Below are 18,577 nucleotides of genomic sequence, written 5' to 3' on the forward strand. Positions count from 1 at the left end.
TCTGCCGTCTTCAGCTGGGCTTGCTTTGTTTGTTTGGGAGGGCCTCTCCTGCCACTCTCTGGAAATGAGACTGTCCCGCTCTCTATTACTGACTCCATAAATTCCTCTGGGGCTCCAACTATGAAGCATGGAGCAGTCATGCCTGGGATTTTAAAAAATTTGTTCATGGGATGTGGGTGTCACTGGCTGGGTCAACATTTGTTGCCCATCCCTGCAGGTATTTCAGAGTCAGCCACATTGCTATGGGTCTGGAGTCACATGTAGGCCAGACCAGGTAAGGATGACCGATTCCCCTCCCTAAAGGACATTAGGTAGACAAGTCCCCAGGGCCGGATGGGATCTATGCCAGGTTACTGCGGAAGGTAGGGGGAAAAGTAGCTGGGGCCTTAACAGATATCTTCACATCCTCTTTGACCACAGCGAGTTTCCAGAAGACTGAGAATAGCCAATATTGTTCCCTTGTTTAAGAAAGGAAGCAGGGATAATCCAGCAAATCAGAGGTCGGTGAGCATCAGTAGTGTGGGAACCTTTGGAAAATAACTGAGGGAGAGGAAATATGCAGATTTGGAGGAAAATGGACTAGTTAGGTCATGTCTCACCAGGATTAAGTTTTTTGAAGAGGTGACAAGAAAATTGATGAGGGAAGGGCTGTGGATGTAGTTTATATGGACTTTAGTAAGCATTTGATAAGGTCCCACATGGCAGACTGGTACAAAAACTAAAATCCCATGGGATTTGGGGTGGGCTGGCTAGATGAATACAGAACTGGCTTAGTTATAGAAGACGAGAGTAGCGGTGGAAGGGTGTTTTTCAGAATGGAGATCTGTAGCTAGTGGTGTTCCGCAGGGATCAGAGCTGGGACCTCTGTTGTTCATAGTATATATAAATGACCTGGAGGAAAATGTGGGTGGTCTGATTAGTAAGTTTGAGGATGACATGAAGATTGGCGGAATTGTTGCTAGTGCTGAGGATTGTCAGAGGGTACAACAGGATATCAATGGATTGGCGACTTGGGCACAGAAATGGCAGATGGCGTTTAATCCAGAAAAATGCAGGGTGATGCATTTTGGAGGATCAACTCTGGCAGAACCCTTAGGATCATTAACATACAGAGGGATCTGGGCGTGCAGGTCCACAGTTCCCTAAAAGTGGCAAGGCAGGTGGCCAAGGTGATGGCACACTTGCCTTCACCAGCCGGGGCATTGAGTACAGGAGTTGGGAAATCATGTTGCAGCTATATAAAAGCATTGTTAGGCCCTGTTTGGAGTATTGTGTGCAGTACTGGTCACAACATTATCAGAAGGATGGGGAAGCTTTGGAGAGAATGCAAAGAAGGTTCACCAGGATGTTGCCTGGCATCTAAGGTGTTGGCTATGAGGAGAGGTTGAATGAACTAGGATTGTTTTCACTGGAAAGACGGAGGCTGAGGGGAGACCTGATGGAGGTCTACAAAATTGAGAGGTATAGACAGAGTGGATAGTCAGGCTTTTTCCAAGGGTGGAAGTGTCAATTACAAGGGGGGGGACAGGTTCAAGGTGAGGGGGAAAGTTTAAGGGAGATGTGCGGGGTTAAGTTTTTCACGCAGAGTGGTGGGTGCCTGGAGCACACTGCCAGCGGATGTGGTGGAAGCAGGCACATTAGCAACATTTTAACAGGCATCTGGATGGGTACATGAATAGGGTGGAAATAGAGGGATACTGACCGAATAAGGGTAGAAGGTTTTTTTTAAAGTTGGGGCATCATGATCTGCAGAGGCTTGTAGGGCCGAAAGGGCCTGTTCCTGTGCTGTCCTTTTCTTTGTTCTTTGTTAGTACGAATAAAGCGACAATTAGGATTTTTCATTACATTGTGGCACCATAAATGAAGTTGTTATTAAACCTGTATTTTCTTTTGGGTGTAGAATTCCAGTTGAAATGTTATTGGTGTACACTGCTGGCCCAAGATAAGCGTTTTAAAAAAGGAATCCCTAATAGCTATGTGTTTATTTTGGGTGCAGCTCCGCCATTAACACCAGTCATATAAATTAGGAAAAGCAATAAGCGACTGGCAAAGCCAAAGCTGTCTTTTATGGCCTTTTTAGTCCAGTTTTTGGTGAAGATTCCTTCGTGAGGAGCTGTGGGAAGGTAGGGCAGGCACTTTCAAAGTCTGGGTTGTGGGCAGGTGTCAGGAGGGTCGCGATGCTCCCGATTGCGCAAATTTAACAATGCCGGCTGCAAGCGACTTAGGATCGTGGGTGTGCCCGAAGGGCTGGAGGACCAGAAGGCTACAGAATACTTCACCGACATGATGGGGGAGGGAGAGGAGCCCTCCCAGTACGGGTTGGACAGGGCCCACCAGTCGCTCTGGCCGAAATCGAGGATAAATGAGCCACTGAGCGTGGTGATTGTCTTGTTTCCATAGTTTTCAGGCGCATAAGAGTGCGGAGGTGGGCGAAGCAGAGCACTGTGGAGTGGAAGGGCAAGGGTTGTACTTGTACCAGGACTTGATGGCAGAGCTGGCAAGGAGGCCAGCGGCCTTCGGATAGGCTAAGGTGGCGTTGTGAAAGCGCCACATGCGGTTTGGTGTAGTCTACCTGGCAAAGCGGGGGTCATGTACGGATGGAGGCGTTTGTGAAAGCAGAAGGCCTGGGATTGGACTGAATTTGGACTTTTGATTGTTTTTGGCTGAGTTTTTTTTCTTTGTTTTTTTCTGAGTTTGTTACTTTTTCTTGTATGGGTGTTATGGACGTAATGGGGATTGGAGGGGTGAGGTTTCACTTTTGATATTTGGGTGAGGGCTGTGGCAGGGGCCATCGCTCGAGCAAATGCTTTGTTGGCTAGTGAATGGAAGCAAGGTGGGGGAGGGGCTACGACTGTTGGAATCTGTATTGGTAGGTTTTAATGGGCCTGGGAGGTGTGAATGGTGAGGGGGGGTGGGGCCAGTACTGGGCGAGGTGTTTTCAAGCGGAGCTGGCGGAGGGGTTGCTGGGAAGAAGGAGGAGGTATGGTGGCAGTGATTTAAGGCCAGGGCAGGATTCTGCCGAAGAATTAGAGCCTGGAAGGATGGTCATGGTGGGTAGGATGGGCGGGAAGTTGAGGTTGAGACTCCCCTGTGGTCAAAGTGGTAGCGTGAACAGGTTTCGGGGATCAGTGAAGAGAGCGCGGGTTTTCTTGCATCTGAAGTGCCTGAAAGTTGACGTGCTGTAACAGGAGACCCATCTGAGGGTAAAGACCAGATGTGGTTGAGGAAGGACTGGGTGAGCCAGGTGTTCCATTCTGCGTTTGTGGGCAGGGAAGGTGGCGAGCATAAGGAAGACGGTGATCCAAAAGGGGTAGCAGTTGGGGAGTTTGGCTCTTTGAATCTGTTGCACAATTAATGGCGGCGAATGATGAAAAAGTGTGGGGCTGGAGGAAGGTATCAGAAACTTTGGGTGTGGATGGAGAGTGGATCCTGTAAAGGGTCGGGTTTGCAGGTGCTGGCAACGGCGCCATTGCTGCTAGCCCCAGGGAAGTATTCTGGGAATCCAGTAGTGGTAGCCACGCTGAGGAGCTGGGAGCAATTTCGACAGCACTTCAAGTTGATGGGGTCGAGGGTGAATGAAGAGTTTGGGTATATGCAAGACTTTTTCAAGCTACCTGGTGGTGCCGCGCTCGTTGCTGTCGGTGGGTTGGGGGGGGGGGGGGGCAGCGATGGTTTGGAGAGTGGGATTGGCTCAGTGATTTGTTGTTGGATAAGGAGTCTGTGGGAGGGATTAAGGCTGGCTAAGTGGGAGGAAGAGTTGGGAAGGGGCTGGAGGGAAGGAATATTGGCTGCCCAGTAGATGGTGTCCCCAGATGGGCTCTCCTCTCCAGGGAATTAACTGGGAAGCATTCGCTCTTATCCAAATTCAACTTGTACCCGGAGAAGGAGCCAAAACTCCCAAGCAGCTTCATTGTCTCGTCCATAGTGGATACTTGGTCCGCAAATAAAGAAGCAGGTCATCCAAGTACAAGGATACCCTATGCTCCACCCCTCCCTGACTTTCCTACTCCACTTAATAAAGATCTCAGCACTATGGTGAGCAGTTCTTTGGCCAAAGCAAGCAGGAGCGGAGACTGTGGACATCCCTGCCTTGTGTCCCTCCTCAGTGGGAAGTAACCACAATTCAAAGCATTAATGCAAACACTAGCAGTGGGGGCCCTATAAAGTAAACAAATCCAGATATAACTTTTGTCCAAACCTCCCAAGAATCTTGGAGATATTCCCACTCCACTCTATCCCACTCCACTCTATCAAACGCCTTTTCAGCATCTAGGGAAACAATCATCCCTGGTTCGGGCACTGAGGAGGGGGAAAGAACAACATTTAACAGAATATTTGTTGGCTGACAATTGCCAACCCTCGAAGCCTGTCTGGTCTTCCAAGACCACCTCGGAGGCAGGGCTCCAACTGCAGTGACCAGCTCATTAGCAAGTAACTTGACATCCGCATTTAAAAAGTGAGATAGATCAGTACGGCCTGCACTCAGTCGAGTCCTTGTCCTTCTTGAGGATCAGGAAATAGAGGCCAGCGCATGTGTAAAGGGCACCAAACCCCAGTTTAGGAGTCGTTAAACATCTAAAACTAGAGATACTAATCTCTCTCGCTCTCTCTCGCTCTCTCTCGCTCTCTCTCGCTCTCTCTCGCTCTCTCTCGCTCTCTCTCGCTCTCTCTCGCTCTCTCTCGCTCTCTCTCGCTCTCTCTCGCTCTCTCTCGCTCTCTCTCGCTCTCTCTCGCTCTCTCTCGCTCTCTCTCACACGATGGATAATCCATCTAAAACGTCAGTCATGACTGAACCTTCTGCCGGAGGTTCCGATCTATAGAGACCCTGATAAATCCTTTCAAAAGCCGCATTGACCTGAGGCGGGGTGGAAACTAGGCTGTCCCTCTAGTCATGTCCCTGTACGATTTCCTGGGAAGCTGCCTGTCACTTCAGCTGTTGAACTAAGAGGCGACTGGCCTTCTCCCCATGTTCATAAAACATACCCCTTGAACCGAACAGCTGGCCCACTGCCCTATCCGTTAATATAGTTCAAATTATGTCTGCAGTTTTTTCCTACTTGCCAACAGCTCTGGGGTTGGGGCAAATGAGTACTGGTTGGTCCACCTGAAGGATGGAGTCCACCGGCCCACTGCCCGGTCTCCACCATGTGCACTTCGTAGAAAATCATCTCCTCCCCTGCCCCCCTGATGACCACCTTAACGGCTTCCCGCCATAGAAGGTGAGATAGACTCGCTTTTATTAATTTAATATATTCCCCAATGGCAGTGGACATGCGTTCACAAAATATTTTGTCCGTAGATAATGCCATACCCAATCTCAATGACAGACATTGGGAGTGACCTGGAGCCAAATCAACAAAATGAAGTTCCAATTGCTGAGTAACCACAAAAGCGAGGAGAGATCTATACACAACAAAAGTCGTTACACTAATATACCTGGTGCACAGGGGAGAAAAAATAAAAATGTTATTGCCTGGGTGCAAAGATCACTATGGATCTGCCCCTCGCCTGTTCCAGTGTCCTGGGCACCTGGAATCAAAGGTTTGAAACTGGGCTCCAGAACACAGTTTTAAGTCACCATCCAAAATAAGTTGATGCAAATCCAAATCGGGAATGGAGACCAGCAACTTATTAATAAATTCCATATCGTCCCAGTTTGGAGCATAGATATTAACCAGAACCACCGCGGTGCCTGCCAAAGAGCCACAGACAATAACATGTCTACAATTGGGGTCAGCCAAGATCTTAGCGGCAGAAAACTGAACCCTTTATTTTAAAATTACCGTACCTTGCCATCTACATCAAAGTCTGAATGGAAAAGCTTGTCCCACCCACTTCTTCCGCAGCCCTATCTGGCCTGTGACCCGCAAATTAGTCTTTTTTGCAGAAACACCACGTCGGCATTTAAATTCTTACGGTGAGCAAATACCTTTTCACTGGGCCACTCAACCCTCTGACATTCCATGTGACCAAATGAATTGGGGGCCTCCCACCACCCCTTCATTCTCCACCATTTTCCACCAAGAGGAATTATCCAACAGTTACATAGAAGGCACAGCAAGATGGCCACCAAACCCACTAAATAGATTAAACAAAGGAAATTGCTGTTACCGTCAGAAAATTACTCCAAACACCCCCATCCTCTCCTTGAGATACTACCAAACCCAAATACACATACAGAAAACAGCAAGTCGAACATAAACAACTGAAGCCTACTTCTAGTAAACTTAACCCCAAACGAAACAAAAGCACCAAGCTTATTATCAAAAACAGAACACTTTCATGAGTTGCAGTCAACCCCTCAATACCACTCCCATTAGCTAACTCTGGCTAGCAGGGCGGCTCCTATCCAGAGTGAAGAAAAATTACTGCAAAAAAAAAAAACCTTAAAACATAGCACTCCAATAGGGAGCTACATACTCCAACAGGGAGCTATATGTTTTCACAACAGTTAGAACAAAAACCCACATTAAATTGAACCCTGGACCTAAGCCCAAATTACAAAACTTTCAACCCCAACAAGAACAGAAAAATGCAAACTTGAGTAAGGATCCCCAACAATTCAACTTGTCTATCCCCAATATCGAAAAAACTTCAATCGCCTCGTGCCCAGCCCATGCTTCATTACAAAGGAATCCGGCACCCCGGCACATCAAAATAACCTTTTCCTCAAAAGTCACTTTTAGCTGCGCCATTTACACCACCCTAAGCCGGACTCCACGTTTGGCTTTGTTAAACGCAGTCCTCTTCGCCAGCTCCGCTCCTACACCTGGTAAAACCTGATGGCGTGGCCTTCCCATTTGTAGTCGTGATGCTGCCTCTCTCATCTCGGGACCGGCTCTTTTTCTTTTGAAGTTGTAAAACTCCAAGGTTACCGCTTGTGGTGTTTCGTCTGGACAAGGCATCTGTTGGGAATTACCAGGTGGGTTCAGTCCAACTCTGGAGGGTATGTGGGTCCACCCTCCCCACCATCATCCCAAACATCTCCGCAAAAGTTCTCCGGGAGTTCGATCTTCCATTCTCTCTGGCAGACCCACAATTTGGATGCTTCGTATCCTGGAATGATTCTCCAAATCATTCACTTTGGCCTTCAACGATTTGTTCGCATCAGCCATCAGAGACATCTCCACTTCCAGAGAGGCAATCTAGTCACTATGACTCGAAAGGGCCACCTCCAAGCCTTTTATTTATTAATTAATTTTTTAATTTAGAATGTCCAATTCATTTTATCCAATTAAGGGGCAATTTGGCCTGGCCAATCAACCTACCCTGCACATCTTTGGGTTGTGGGGGCGAAACCCACGCAAAAAAGGGGAGAATGTGCAAACTCCATACGGACAATGACCCAGAACCTGGGACCTCGGCGCCACTCCATGCCTTTTATAATGGCCCCATGTGTCTTTACCATTTCATTGATCGTTTCCAACACCAAACGGATGGGAGCCAAGGCCTCTTCCATTGATTTGCTGAGGTTCCACGACGCAACCCGCCAGTGTTTGTCAAACTCTATCACCAAGGTGCTCATGAGCATCTCAGCCATTAGTGGAGTGGCTGGAGCCCAGAGGCTGCCTCGATTTTTTTTTTTTTTTTTTTTTTTCCCCTTTTTTTTTTTTCCCACTGACTTGCCCCAGGAGGCCTCTATCTCTGTCGAAGAACTTCTACTTGTCGTTTTTCCCCTGGCCTTTCCGGGCATTTTACCTATATAGATTCCTTATCTCATTATGTGGGTTTTCAAATGAAAATACCCCCTGAAATTAAGCGAAAAGGGCTACAAGTGTGGTACCAACAGGAGGGCCTCGCAATGTCTTCCCCCTACATAATGCCAGTGGAAGTCCCACTGTGGTTTTAATAGATGATCAGTGAATTAGATTTACCAATCCAACTAAAAATTCATGTTAATGTTTGTTTCTGCTGTGAGTTGATTTTGGCTGTTTGATCATTGCTGCCCCTAAGCTGGATACCTCTATTAAAGTTTGTCTTCTAATTAGGCTGCCCTTTGGTTACGGACAGTACTGCCAATTTTAAATATATCATCCTAACTAGTATGGAAAATGTACTTAGCTGTTTGGTGAGAAATCTTGCACATTCTTAATGAAAGCATTTTGATCTGACCCAGTATATTTTTTTTTTCTTGTATTTTTAGACCAAATGATGACCTAACAACAATAGTCAGTGATGGCGGCACAGCTGAAAAACAAATAGATGAAACTCAAAAAGAGGAAGATGAGTTTTCTGAGGAGTATGTGCGAAACATTAAATCTATATTTTTGTTTGTTAGTGGTGAAGATTACAGTCTGATGGAGTATATTGATAAATATGCTGTTTATCATCAATAGACTTGAGATCATTCACATTCACATAATTTCTTGAACCGTTGCCCAGTCCTATGAAATGTCTCTATTTGCTAGTTTCCTGTCATTGGACATTGTCTCCAGCAAAGTATACAAATTAGGCATTGTACCCAAAAGCATGATGGGTTCCTGTGAAACTCTCCAACCAGACATCTTCATTCTCCCTTTGAGACAATGCCATCACTGTTCTGCAGTAGAGAAATTGGAAATGAGTAGAATGGAGCAATAACTCCTGGCTCTCCTCTTGCTGTGGCTTGTTGCATGCAGTGGTATCCCCAGTACATGAAAATGAACAGTACATGAACATGAAAAGTTTAGCTATAATACAATACTCCTTCACTCCCCCTCTTTTCCCCCCCCCCTTATCTTCCCAAATATACTCCGATTTCAAGGATAACGCAGGTAACACAATATATTTTGTGCTATAATTTTCTCAATGAACACAGTCCCTGTAACCCAACAGGCTAACTGTGGTCAGACAAACAACCCACTCTGAAACCAATGGCAGATGCCATTCAATTGATCAACCTTGGGTTCCTCCTGAGATTCCCCAGCCCCCTGCAAAATGATTGTCATACGAGTGTTTCCAAACTCCACTCTCAAAGACTGCTTTAAAATCTTTCTCACTATGCTTTACCCAGCTGTTCATCAAGTATCCATCTCCAGGTTTTCCATTCCCCCCTTTTCAGTATTCGTTTGTCTTGAGTGCGTTTAAGCTTTTACGCAAACTCTGATCCAGCCACTAATTGCTTCAACTATCACTTCACAGGCTACTAAAATATCACAAATCCTGGGGTTACATCAGATATTTTTGGCTTCTCGCTAGCCAACCTCTTCTCTCAGCTCTGTCTGTGACGTCAATGAACATAACCATGTTCCAGTTCCCTCTGTTCTTTTAACTTCAAACAACCTGGAAACATCTTTGTTTTCTAGTTTCCACTTGTTTTTGTTATTTCAAATTTGCTGAGGCTTTTGTTTATTACCTCTTCCACAACACAATGTTGTGCAAATCATTGACTTCATTTAGACAAATGAGGTATATTTGTAAGTCATTCTGATCTTTGACTCTTGTTGTATGATTGTTTCGCGGAGAAAGGTGAATTTTCACCAGGTATCATAATGCAGTGCTCTGAAAAGTTCTACTTTTCTCAGTCTTGTGCAAACAAACTATAAGGAATGAGCAGCAGGTATGCTTTTTTTTAATATCCTGTGATTGAATCGATGCTGAATGGTTGGTTGGTGGCAAAAAGAAAAAAAAATTCCATCTACCCTCCAGCCTAGAGTTCAAAAACAGATTATGCAGTATTGTTAATTTTCCTCAAATGCCTGTTACTGGCTTCAGTCATCTCCTTGGACAATACAGTTTGTGAAATAATTATTTGATCTCCATTCCTTTGAATCTATCCGTCTTTTGAGCATCAGCTTTATGCACTTTTTCATTTAAAAGGCAGCAGTCTTTTTATTTAGATAAGTGGATTTAGAGCTTTGGTCAAGGGATTTGCTTCTTTGATTTGGGTTTCTATTGTATGCCTGACGCCTGTGGTATCCTGCCTGTTTGGGCCATATGGATTTGCTCTCACTGATCTTACAGCAAAGTGGCATGAACTTTGCACAGAACCCAACGTGGTTCATTGTCAAAGGCAACTTTTTTCTATTTGCACCTCTGCCTTTCATGTGTCTGCCATTTCTGTGCCTTGTCCCAATGGATAGACGTTCTTCCTAGCTGATACTACTCGGCTATTGAGAACTCTTCCCACCCTCAACCCCCCCCCCCTCTTTCTCATTAAGCAAATACTGTGTTTTAGAAGATAAAAGCGAATTACTGTGGATTCTGGAATTCAAAACAAAAATAGAAAATACTGGACAATCTCAGCAGGTCTGACAGCATCTGTGGAGAGAGAAGGAAGCTAACATTTTGAGCCTGGATGACTCTTTGTCAAAACAGTGTTTCAGAAAGTTGATTTGCAAAGGCATTGTGTTGGACATGTACTCAATAAAATTGATTTTTTTTTTTTAAAAGGCATGATTTGAATATGAAATCAAAGCCACGGATCACAAAGGAAGATTCTGAAAAACCTGAAAGCAAGCAGACAGAAAAAGGTGATGAGCAGAAGGACGAGGCTCCTTCTCCAAAGTGAGTATGAATTTTATGACACTCTCGTAAAGGTAAATGATTCAGTGAGTGTAATCTTAAAAACAAAACATTGTTTTGTAACACCAGAAACCATGTTTAGGCAGGGGTTGGAATCATTGTACCTGATAGTGTACCCTGATACCAGGGCAACATGGTGGCAGAGTGGTTTGAACTGCTGCCTCACAGCACCAGGGACCTGGGTTAAATTCCACCTCAGGTGATTGTCTGTGTGGAGTTTGCACTTTCTCCACGTGTCTGCGTGGATTTCCTGTGTGCTCTGGTTTCCTCCCACAGTCCAAACATGTGCGGGTTAGGTGGATTGGCCATGTTAAATTGTCCATTAGATCCAAAAGGTTAGATAGGGTTACTGGGTTATGAGGATAGGGTAGGGGCCTGACCCTAGGTGGGGTACTCTCTTTCAGAGGGTCGGTGCAGACTCGATGCACTAAATGGCGCCCTTATGTACTGTAGGAATTCTATGATTCTATATTTCCTATATTAAATTCATTCTACTTCAAATTGAGAACAAATTGTGTGTTTCTACATTAATATACAACATATCAGTAAACATCAGAAAGAGAATCATTTGATTGTTTCCCTACAAAAACATTATTTTGTTTTTGATGGGGGATCTGGTGCCATTGTGGAGGCCCAGGCTATTTCTCTGGGACGCAGGATTAAATCCCACCATTCCTTATCGATCAATTTTGTCCTTCTCTGCACAATTTGTAGGACATTGGTGTTCTTTTGCCTCCATGATCACAATGTGAACATTGTTCATGTTACAGCCTGGCCAGAATACAGTACTGATCCTTGATCTCTGGCGTGGTCGTTTTTGGAAGAATAGGGCACAGAATCAGAAAATGGTTGCAACACATTTGGCCTGTCTGTGCCAATTCTGAGAGCAAGGCCCCAAATGTCACTCCATGCATTTTCCCCATTGCCCTGCAATTTTTGTACTCCATATGGTGGTCCCAGTCTCTAACTACACACTTGCGCAGCATATTCAAGATCCATGCTCACTGTTTACTTTCTTGATGACTGTTGATCATAGGCTGGGAAAGAAAATATCTTGAGTATGAAACTAAACTCAAGATTAACCATGTCCAGTCACACACTCCAGCTATTATGATGCAGTTTCTTCATTTTATTTCCTCTGCAGGTATACAATTCTCAATTATCTGAACTCCATTTCAACTGCTGTAGGCCTACCCATTCATAAATATTATCTATTATTTGTTCCCCCTGCCCCTATCCGGTTTATTGTAATCTATCCAGAACACTGATTACATAAGAAACTGACACAAAAAACAGGTTGTTGCAATAGTTGTATTTTTGAATTAAGTAATAACAATATTAGTTGACAACCGCTAAACCTACAGAATTATGGGCCTTTGTAAGAGGATGAATGTTTGCGGTGGAAAGAAAGGCTAAGATGAAGAGCCACACACTATGGGACTGTGACATGAAAATATCAGGACTGTCCAATCTGAAGTTAATTTCTTTATTATCATAGGTTGAATGAAGAACAAGATCTGGATGGAGATGTGACTCCTGTTGAAAATAGTAAAAAAATGAAAAGAGTCTACTGTAATGCCAGTTCTGGCCAGTAAGTGTCTAAATCATGTGATATGATAGTCAAATATTTGGTTTATCTTTCAATTATCAGAATTATTTGTTGTATTTCTCCTCTGCTATTTAGTCATATTTTCCTCAAAAAATACCCTATCCTCGTAAATATGGAAACTGCAGATTTTGTTCACTTGTTGTCTTTCTGTACAAATGAAGCATCTTGGGAACAGGAGTAGGTCACTCAGTGACTTGAACCTGCTGTGCCATTTGATTAGTTCATCGTGGATCTGTATTTCCACTTTCTTGCTTTATATCCTTCCTCAACGAAAGTACAAATCTACTGACCTTGATCTTATAAATTGCAATTGTCACAGCATCTTAAGCTTTTTGGGGGAGGGCATTCCAAATTTCCACTACCAGAAATATTTCTACTTGTCACCTAAAAATTCTAATAATTTTAAGTTTATCTCATTCTAGATTCTCCAGCTAGAGGAAATGATTCCTCCCCATTTGCCTATCAATTTGTTTAATCACCTTTACCTCAATTAATCACCATTCAATCTGCTAAACTAGGTTTATGAAATGTGACCTCCTCCTAACTAATCTTTCTGCAAGCCAGGTTTATGCCTTGTAACTAATCTCCTTTAAGCCCTCATTTCATTTTCCTCAATCTTTACTGTGTCACTTCCATGTATACCTCCGGTTCAGTGCCCAAAACTGAACATAACGGGTGGTTTCAGGTCCATGCTCTACAAATGAAGCATCTGTTTTTTCTTCTTGAGATGAAGGTTAACATTTCAGTAATCTAACTATTTTATTATGTAACTGTGCACTTGTTTCCATTGTACCTATTGTATGTCCTATGTTTTTTCATGTATGGAATGATCTGTCTGGACTGTATGCAGAACAGTACTTTTCACTCTGTGTACATGACAATAAACCCAAATCCAATGTTTTAGTGATCTGGCACATGGATACCATCAAAAGTCCCTTTATTCCTCCCTTGCTCCGCATACAGCATCATTAGGTGAAGTCTTTTTTTTTTCTTGCTCCAAAAAGGATGACCACATATTACACTTTACCTGACAGCTCATGCATTTTGTAACTTGGTGTTCTCGTCTGCACAATTTCTAACCCAAGTCGCTTATCTCCCACTCCCAATCAAATTACAGAACCACATCATGAGGTTGCAACAATTTTGTGCACTTAATTTTCTCTAATATCTCTTGTGCAGATCCATATCAAATGCTGTCTGGAAATGTATGCAGATACTCACTGTCAGCACGCTCCACTGGTGATGCTAGTTACTGCCTCAAAAAGTCAGTTAGACGAGAGATATCTATATTAAGAAAATGCCCATGAGAGAATGTCTGTCTCAGAAGATTTGCAATGACTATTTCAGGTTTCTTTTACTTTTATTGCTTATTATAAATGGCTGGTCTCCATTCAGAACATTGATCCTGAAGCCTCTGAACACAAGTATGGTAGCAGAATGGTTATTTTATTAGACTAGCAATCCCGATGCCTGGGCTACTGATCTGAAGAGACTAGTTAAAATCCCAATTTTGTTCATTAATGTCCTGAAGGAAGAAAATCCCCTATCCCTACCTGGTCTGACCTACATGTGACTCCAAACCCACCGTAATGTGGTTGACTCTTAAATGCACTATGAAATGGTCCCAGAAAGCCCCTAATTTGTATCAAAACTGAAAACCAGGAATGAAACCAGACAGACCACCCAGCATCGGCCTAGGCACTGGAAACTACGATGGCACAGCAGCCCTATTGGCCCTGCCAAGTCCTCCCTCCTAACATCTGGGAGCTTGTGCCAAAATTGGGAGAGCTGTCACACAGACTGTCAAGCAACATCCTGACATAGTCATACTCATGGAATCATTCTGTAAAATGTCCCAGACACCACTATAAGTGCAAATTCCTGTCCCACCAACAGGATAAATGCACTAGAGGCCGTGGCACAGTAGTATAGAGTTGAGAGAGTAGCCGCAGGCGTCCTTCACATTGACTCTGGGCCCCATGAAGTCTCATTGAATCCGGTCAAACGTGGGCAAGGAACCCTCCTGCTGTATACCTCCTACCTTCCTCCCTCCGATGTGCATTGGGGTGGCACAGTGATTAGTACTGCTACCTCACAGCTGCAGGGACATGGGTTAAATTCCGGCCGCAGGTGACTGTGTGGAGTTTGCACTTTCTCCCTGTGTCTGCGTGGGTTTCTTCCAGGGGCTCGGGTTTCCTCCCATAGTCCAAAGATGTGTGGGTTAGGTGAATTGGCCATGTTAAATTGCCCCTTCATGTCCAAAAGGTTAGGTAGGGTTACTGGGTTACGTAGATAGGGTGGAGTCATGGCTTAATTAGGGTGCTCTTTGCCCCGGTTCTTGGAGACTCGATGGGCTGAATGGCCTCTTGCACTGTAGGGATTCTATGATGCTCCCCTATTTTGAACAGCACGTTGGCAAGGGCACAGAATGTACTTTGCAAAGAGTGGCTCGGTAGCACCACTCGGAGACAAAGAACTCGTGACTGACACTTAAAGGATATAGCTGCTAGGTGAGGTCTGCAGCAGGTGGTGAGGGAAAAACATACTTGAACCTCATCTTCACCAATATAGCTGTCCCAGATGCATCTGTCCATGACATGTATTTGTCGGAATGATCACTGCACAGTCCTTATGGAGACAAAGTCCTCTTGCATTGAGGATACAGTGCATCATATTGTGTGACATTACCACTGTCCTAATTTGATCAATGTTAAACAGATCCAGCAACTTAAAACTGAGTTTCCATGGAGTGTTGTGGGCCATCAGCAGCAGCCGAATTGTATACAGCCACAGTGTGTAGCCGGGGTCAACTTCCACTTGACCATTACTGTCAAGCTGGGGGATCAACCCTGGTTCAGTGAACAGTGCAGGTGGGCATGCCCAGGTGCAGTACCAGGCATGCCTAAAAATGAGGTGTCAAGCTGGTGAAGCTACAATACACGACTACTTGCAAGCCTAACAGTGGAAACCGCGTGTGATAGACAGAGGTAAGTGAACCCACATGCAATAGGTCAAATGTGGGGATGTTGTGGAAGATTGCATAGATATGTCACGTACACAAAATGTAAGACAAATTCAATACCCTCAATTACCACCCCCTCAATCTACTCTTAATTACCTGCAACGTGATAGATGTGCGGTGCTTCTGAGCAACACCCTGCACGCTAACGCTCAGTTTATGCTCCGCCAGAGGCACTCGGCTCCAGAACTCATTACAGCCTTGATCCAAACACTGACAAAATAGTTGAACTCCAGAGGTGAGAGTGACTGCCCTTTATAAGGGCAGCATTTGATCAAAAGTAGCTTAAGGAGCCATATCAAAACTGAAGCCAATGGAAATCTTTTGGGGGGTGGGGGGAGCGTTGGGTGAAAGAGGAATGGTTGTATTTTGTTGGGTAGTCATCCCAGTCCTCGGATGTTGCTGCAAGGGTTCCCCAGGATCTGGACCACAATTAATGGTTTTATGTGCTGCGCCATTATGAATTGTCATTGGCGTATTTGGGGTTACCATTCCAAGCTTCAGACGTGCTTCAGCTGAAATGCGTGGCCAATGTGTGCCATCTATGATGTATGACCTTGAATTCTATATTATCTTTCTTGCCATTTTATTGGGCTGCCCAGCTAATTTGTACTCCGTATCATGCCATCCTGTAACCTTAATACTTTGAAGGTATTTTCATCGCCATGTTGAACCACTTCAGACAGATCTGTGAACATCTTTGTGCATGATGCACCTGTGTCTATCTGACACATTTAGTTGCTTGATGATCCTCTTCAGCAGTTGTCATTGTAACAGTCACGAGCTCTTCGTCTCCGACTTGACTGAACCAACCTGTTGTATTGTGTATAATTCTTCATCAAACTCATCTGCTAATACCTCTCCCATGGTTTCTTTGAGCCAGTTAAGTATGAAATAATGCCACTTCTCGCAGTTAAAACACTTGCTTTCCTCATGCCAGGCTTTTCTTCTCCTTTGTATGCTGTCCTCTGCAGTATTTATGTCTTGCCCTTTGACTGCAATTGCTTCTGGCCTCTCGGGTGTAAATCTCCAGCCTCGTTGTGTTCTCTGGTCGTGTGGTAAGTGCCACCGCTGTTTGTCAGTCTAACACCCTCTTCCAATTCCTTACAGATATTGAACGGTATTTTGGACCCCGCAGAACAGGCCCCAGTGGTGATGCTGGTAGGCCGAGCGGCCAGATGCTGGAGACGGCTGCAGCAGCGTCGACAGACGCTGAAGGCGACGACCCAAGTGCAGGGACCTCCCCCACACCCTGAGGATCCGGGTACTCATCAGGCCAGAGGGAGAGGCATGTGGCGGCCCAGGGTGTACAGGTGTCGGTCATTTGAGCAAGTAACGGACAGTGCGTGCAGCAAAGAGACAGTGCGACACTTGTGCCATGTCCTTGCAGACTTGGCACCACGAGGAGGACACCTGCTCTCTGTGGCCATCAAGGTCACTGCAGCCCTGAACTGTTACACCTTGATCATTCCAGGGCTCGATTGGGGAGCAGTGTGACATTCGCAGGCCACCGCCCAAATGTGTATACGGACAGGTCACGGATGCCCTGTTTGCCCAGGTGGAAAGCTATATAAACTTTGACGTGAACCAAGCCCAACAAGATGCCTGGGCATCAGGATTCTCTGCCATCGCCAGGGTGCCCCAGGTCCAGAGCTGATAGACTGCACGCATGTCTCCTTGCACTCACCGGGCCAACTGGAAGTGCATTATGTTAACAGGAAGGGATTCCACTCTCTGAACATACAGTTTGTGTGTGACCACCACATGAAGATCATGCACGTGTGTACATGCTTCCCATGGATTGTGCACGACAGTTACATCCTGGCGCAGTCAGACATCCCTGGCCTGTTTGAGGACCACACCAGGGTGAGTGGCTGGATCTTGGGGGACATGGGGTACTTGTTGTGGCCTGGTTAATGACGCCGTTATGGAGGCCGAAGACTAAAGCAGAGACCCGATACAATGAGGCCCATGTGGCCACCCGGATTGGGTTGTCATTGAACGGTGCTTCGGGCTGCTCAAATTGCAGTTCCAATGCCTCAATTGCTCCAGTGGTGCCCTGCAGTACACCGCCCGAAGGGTCACCCACTTTGTGGTGGTCCGTTGTGTCCTCTACAACCTGGCACAGCAGCGAAGCGACATGCTGGAGGTTGGGGATGAGGAACATGTGCCCACCTCTGAGGAGGATGATGAAGAGGCGCCGGACCAGCAGGTCCTGGAGGACGACCCCGGAGCAGAGGACCAGCCGGAGGCTGCAGGACAGTTGGCAGCGGCAAGGGTCTAGCAAGCCTGGAGGACGGCGAGGCCCTCCTACTCGCCCACTTCACTTAAGACGTGGCCTGGTCCATAGACCGTGGGTCGCACTGTTGCTTGACAGCTCCAGGGTTCGATTCCCGGCTTGGGTAACTGTCTGCACGTTCTCCCTGTGTCTGCGTGGGTTTCCCCCGGGTGCTCCTGTTTCCTCCCATGAGCCCTGAAAGACGTGCCATTAGGTAATTTGGACATTCTGAATTCCCCCCTCTTGTGTACCCGAACAGCTGCCGGAATGTGGTGACTCCAGGCTTTTCACAGTAACTTCATTGCAGTGTTAATGTAAGCAGAAGAGTGGGCACACGGTAGCATAGTGGTTATCACAGTTGCTTCACAGCTCCAGGGTCCTGGGTTCGATTCCCGGCTGGGTCACTGTCTGTGCGGAGTCTGCACGTTCTCCCCGTTTCTGCGTGGGTTTCCTCCGGGTGCTCCGGTTTCCTCCCACACTCCAAAGATGTGTGGATTAGCTGGATTGGCCATGCTAAATTGCCCTTGGAGTCCATGAAGGTTAAGTGGGGCTTACTGGGTTACGGGGATCGTAGGCTTGAGCAAGGTGCTCTTTGTAAGGGCTGGTACAGACTCGATGGGCCGAATGGCCTCCTTCTGCACTGTAAATTCTATGATAAGTACTTGGGACAATAAAAATTATTATTATATTCACTACCATCCCCACCCTGCCAGAGTCTCCGTGTCGGCACCATCATCGGGTCACTCTCGAGATCCGTAGGTGATAACCTGCACAGAGCTGAGTGCCGTTTCTCCTCAAACTATGCCCGTACTGGTTGCGGTGAAAGGTTTTTAATGTTTTACAGGTCCAACAATGCCCCACTCTCCCAATGGTGCCTTCAGTGATCCTCAACGTGTTTAGCCGTTTTTGCTGAACCGCTACGTCCAGGTGTGTCCCCAGGATGCACATCGGAGGTGGAGGCAGCCAGCTGCTTACCACATCCTGTGGACTTTGCCCTTGGCGGATGCCCTCGGGCAGCTCTGGAGTCGGAGGGCCCCGGCGCACTTGTTGGTGGCACATGCACAGCAGTGCTGCCCTGTCCCGTGTGCTGACTGCGAGACGTGGCCTTATCAGAGGGGTGATGGTGGCCATCATCTCCACACCCATGGGATGGGTCCACTTTGGCACC

General features: G+C 46.0%; 1 protein-coding gene across 1 annotated transcript in view; it reads left to right on the forward strand.

Annotated features, from left to right (window-relative positions):
- The window catches only part of LOC140385752 (DNA topoisomerase I, mitochondrial-like), a 211,882-nt gene that overhangs the window by 26,958 nt on the left and 166,347 nt on the right, over positions 1-18,577 (forward strand). The window contains 3 exon segments of the mRNA XM_072468224.1: positions 8,144-8,239; positions 10,372-10,485; positions 12,002-12,094. Coding sequence (XP_072324325.1) covers positions 8,144-8,239; positions 10,372-10,485; positions 12,002-12,094 — 303 coding nt within the window.

This window comes from Scyliorhinus torazame, chromosome 11 (genome assembly GCF_047496885.1).
Source record: "Scyliorhinus torazame isolate Kashiwa2021f chromosome 11, sScyTor2.1, whole genome shotgun sequence".
Taxonomy (NCBI): Eukaryota; Metazoa; Chordata; class Chondrichthyes; order Carcharhiniformes; family Scyliorhinidae; genus Scyliorhinus; species Scyliorhinus torazame.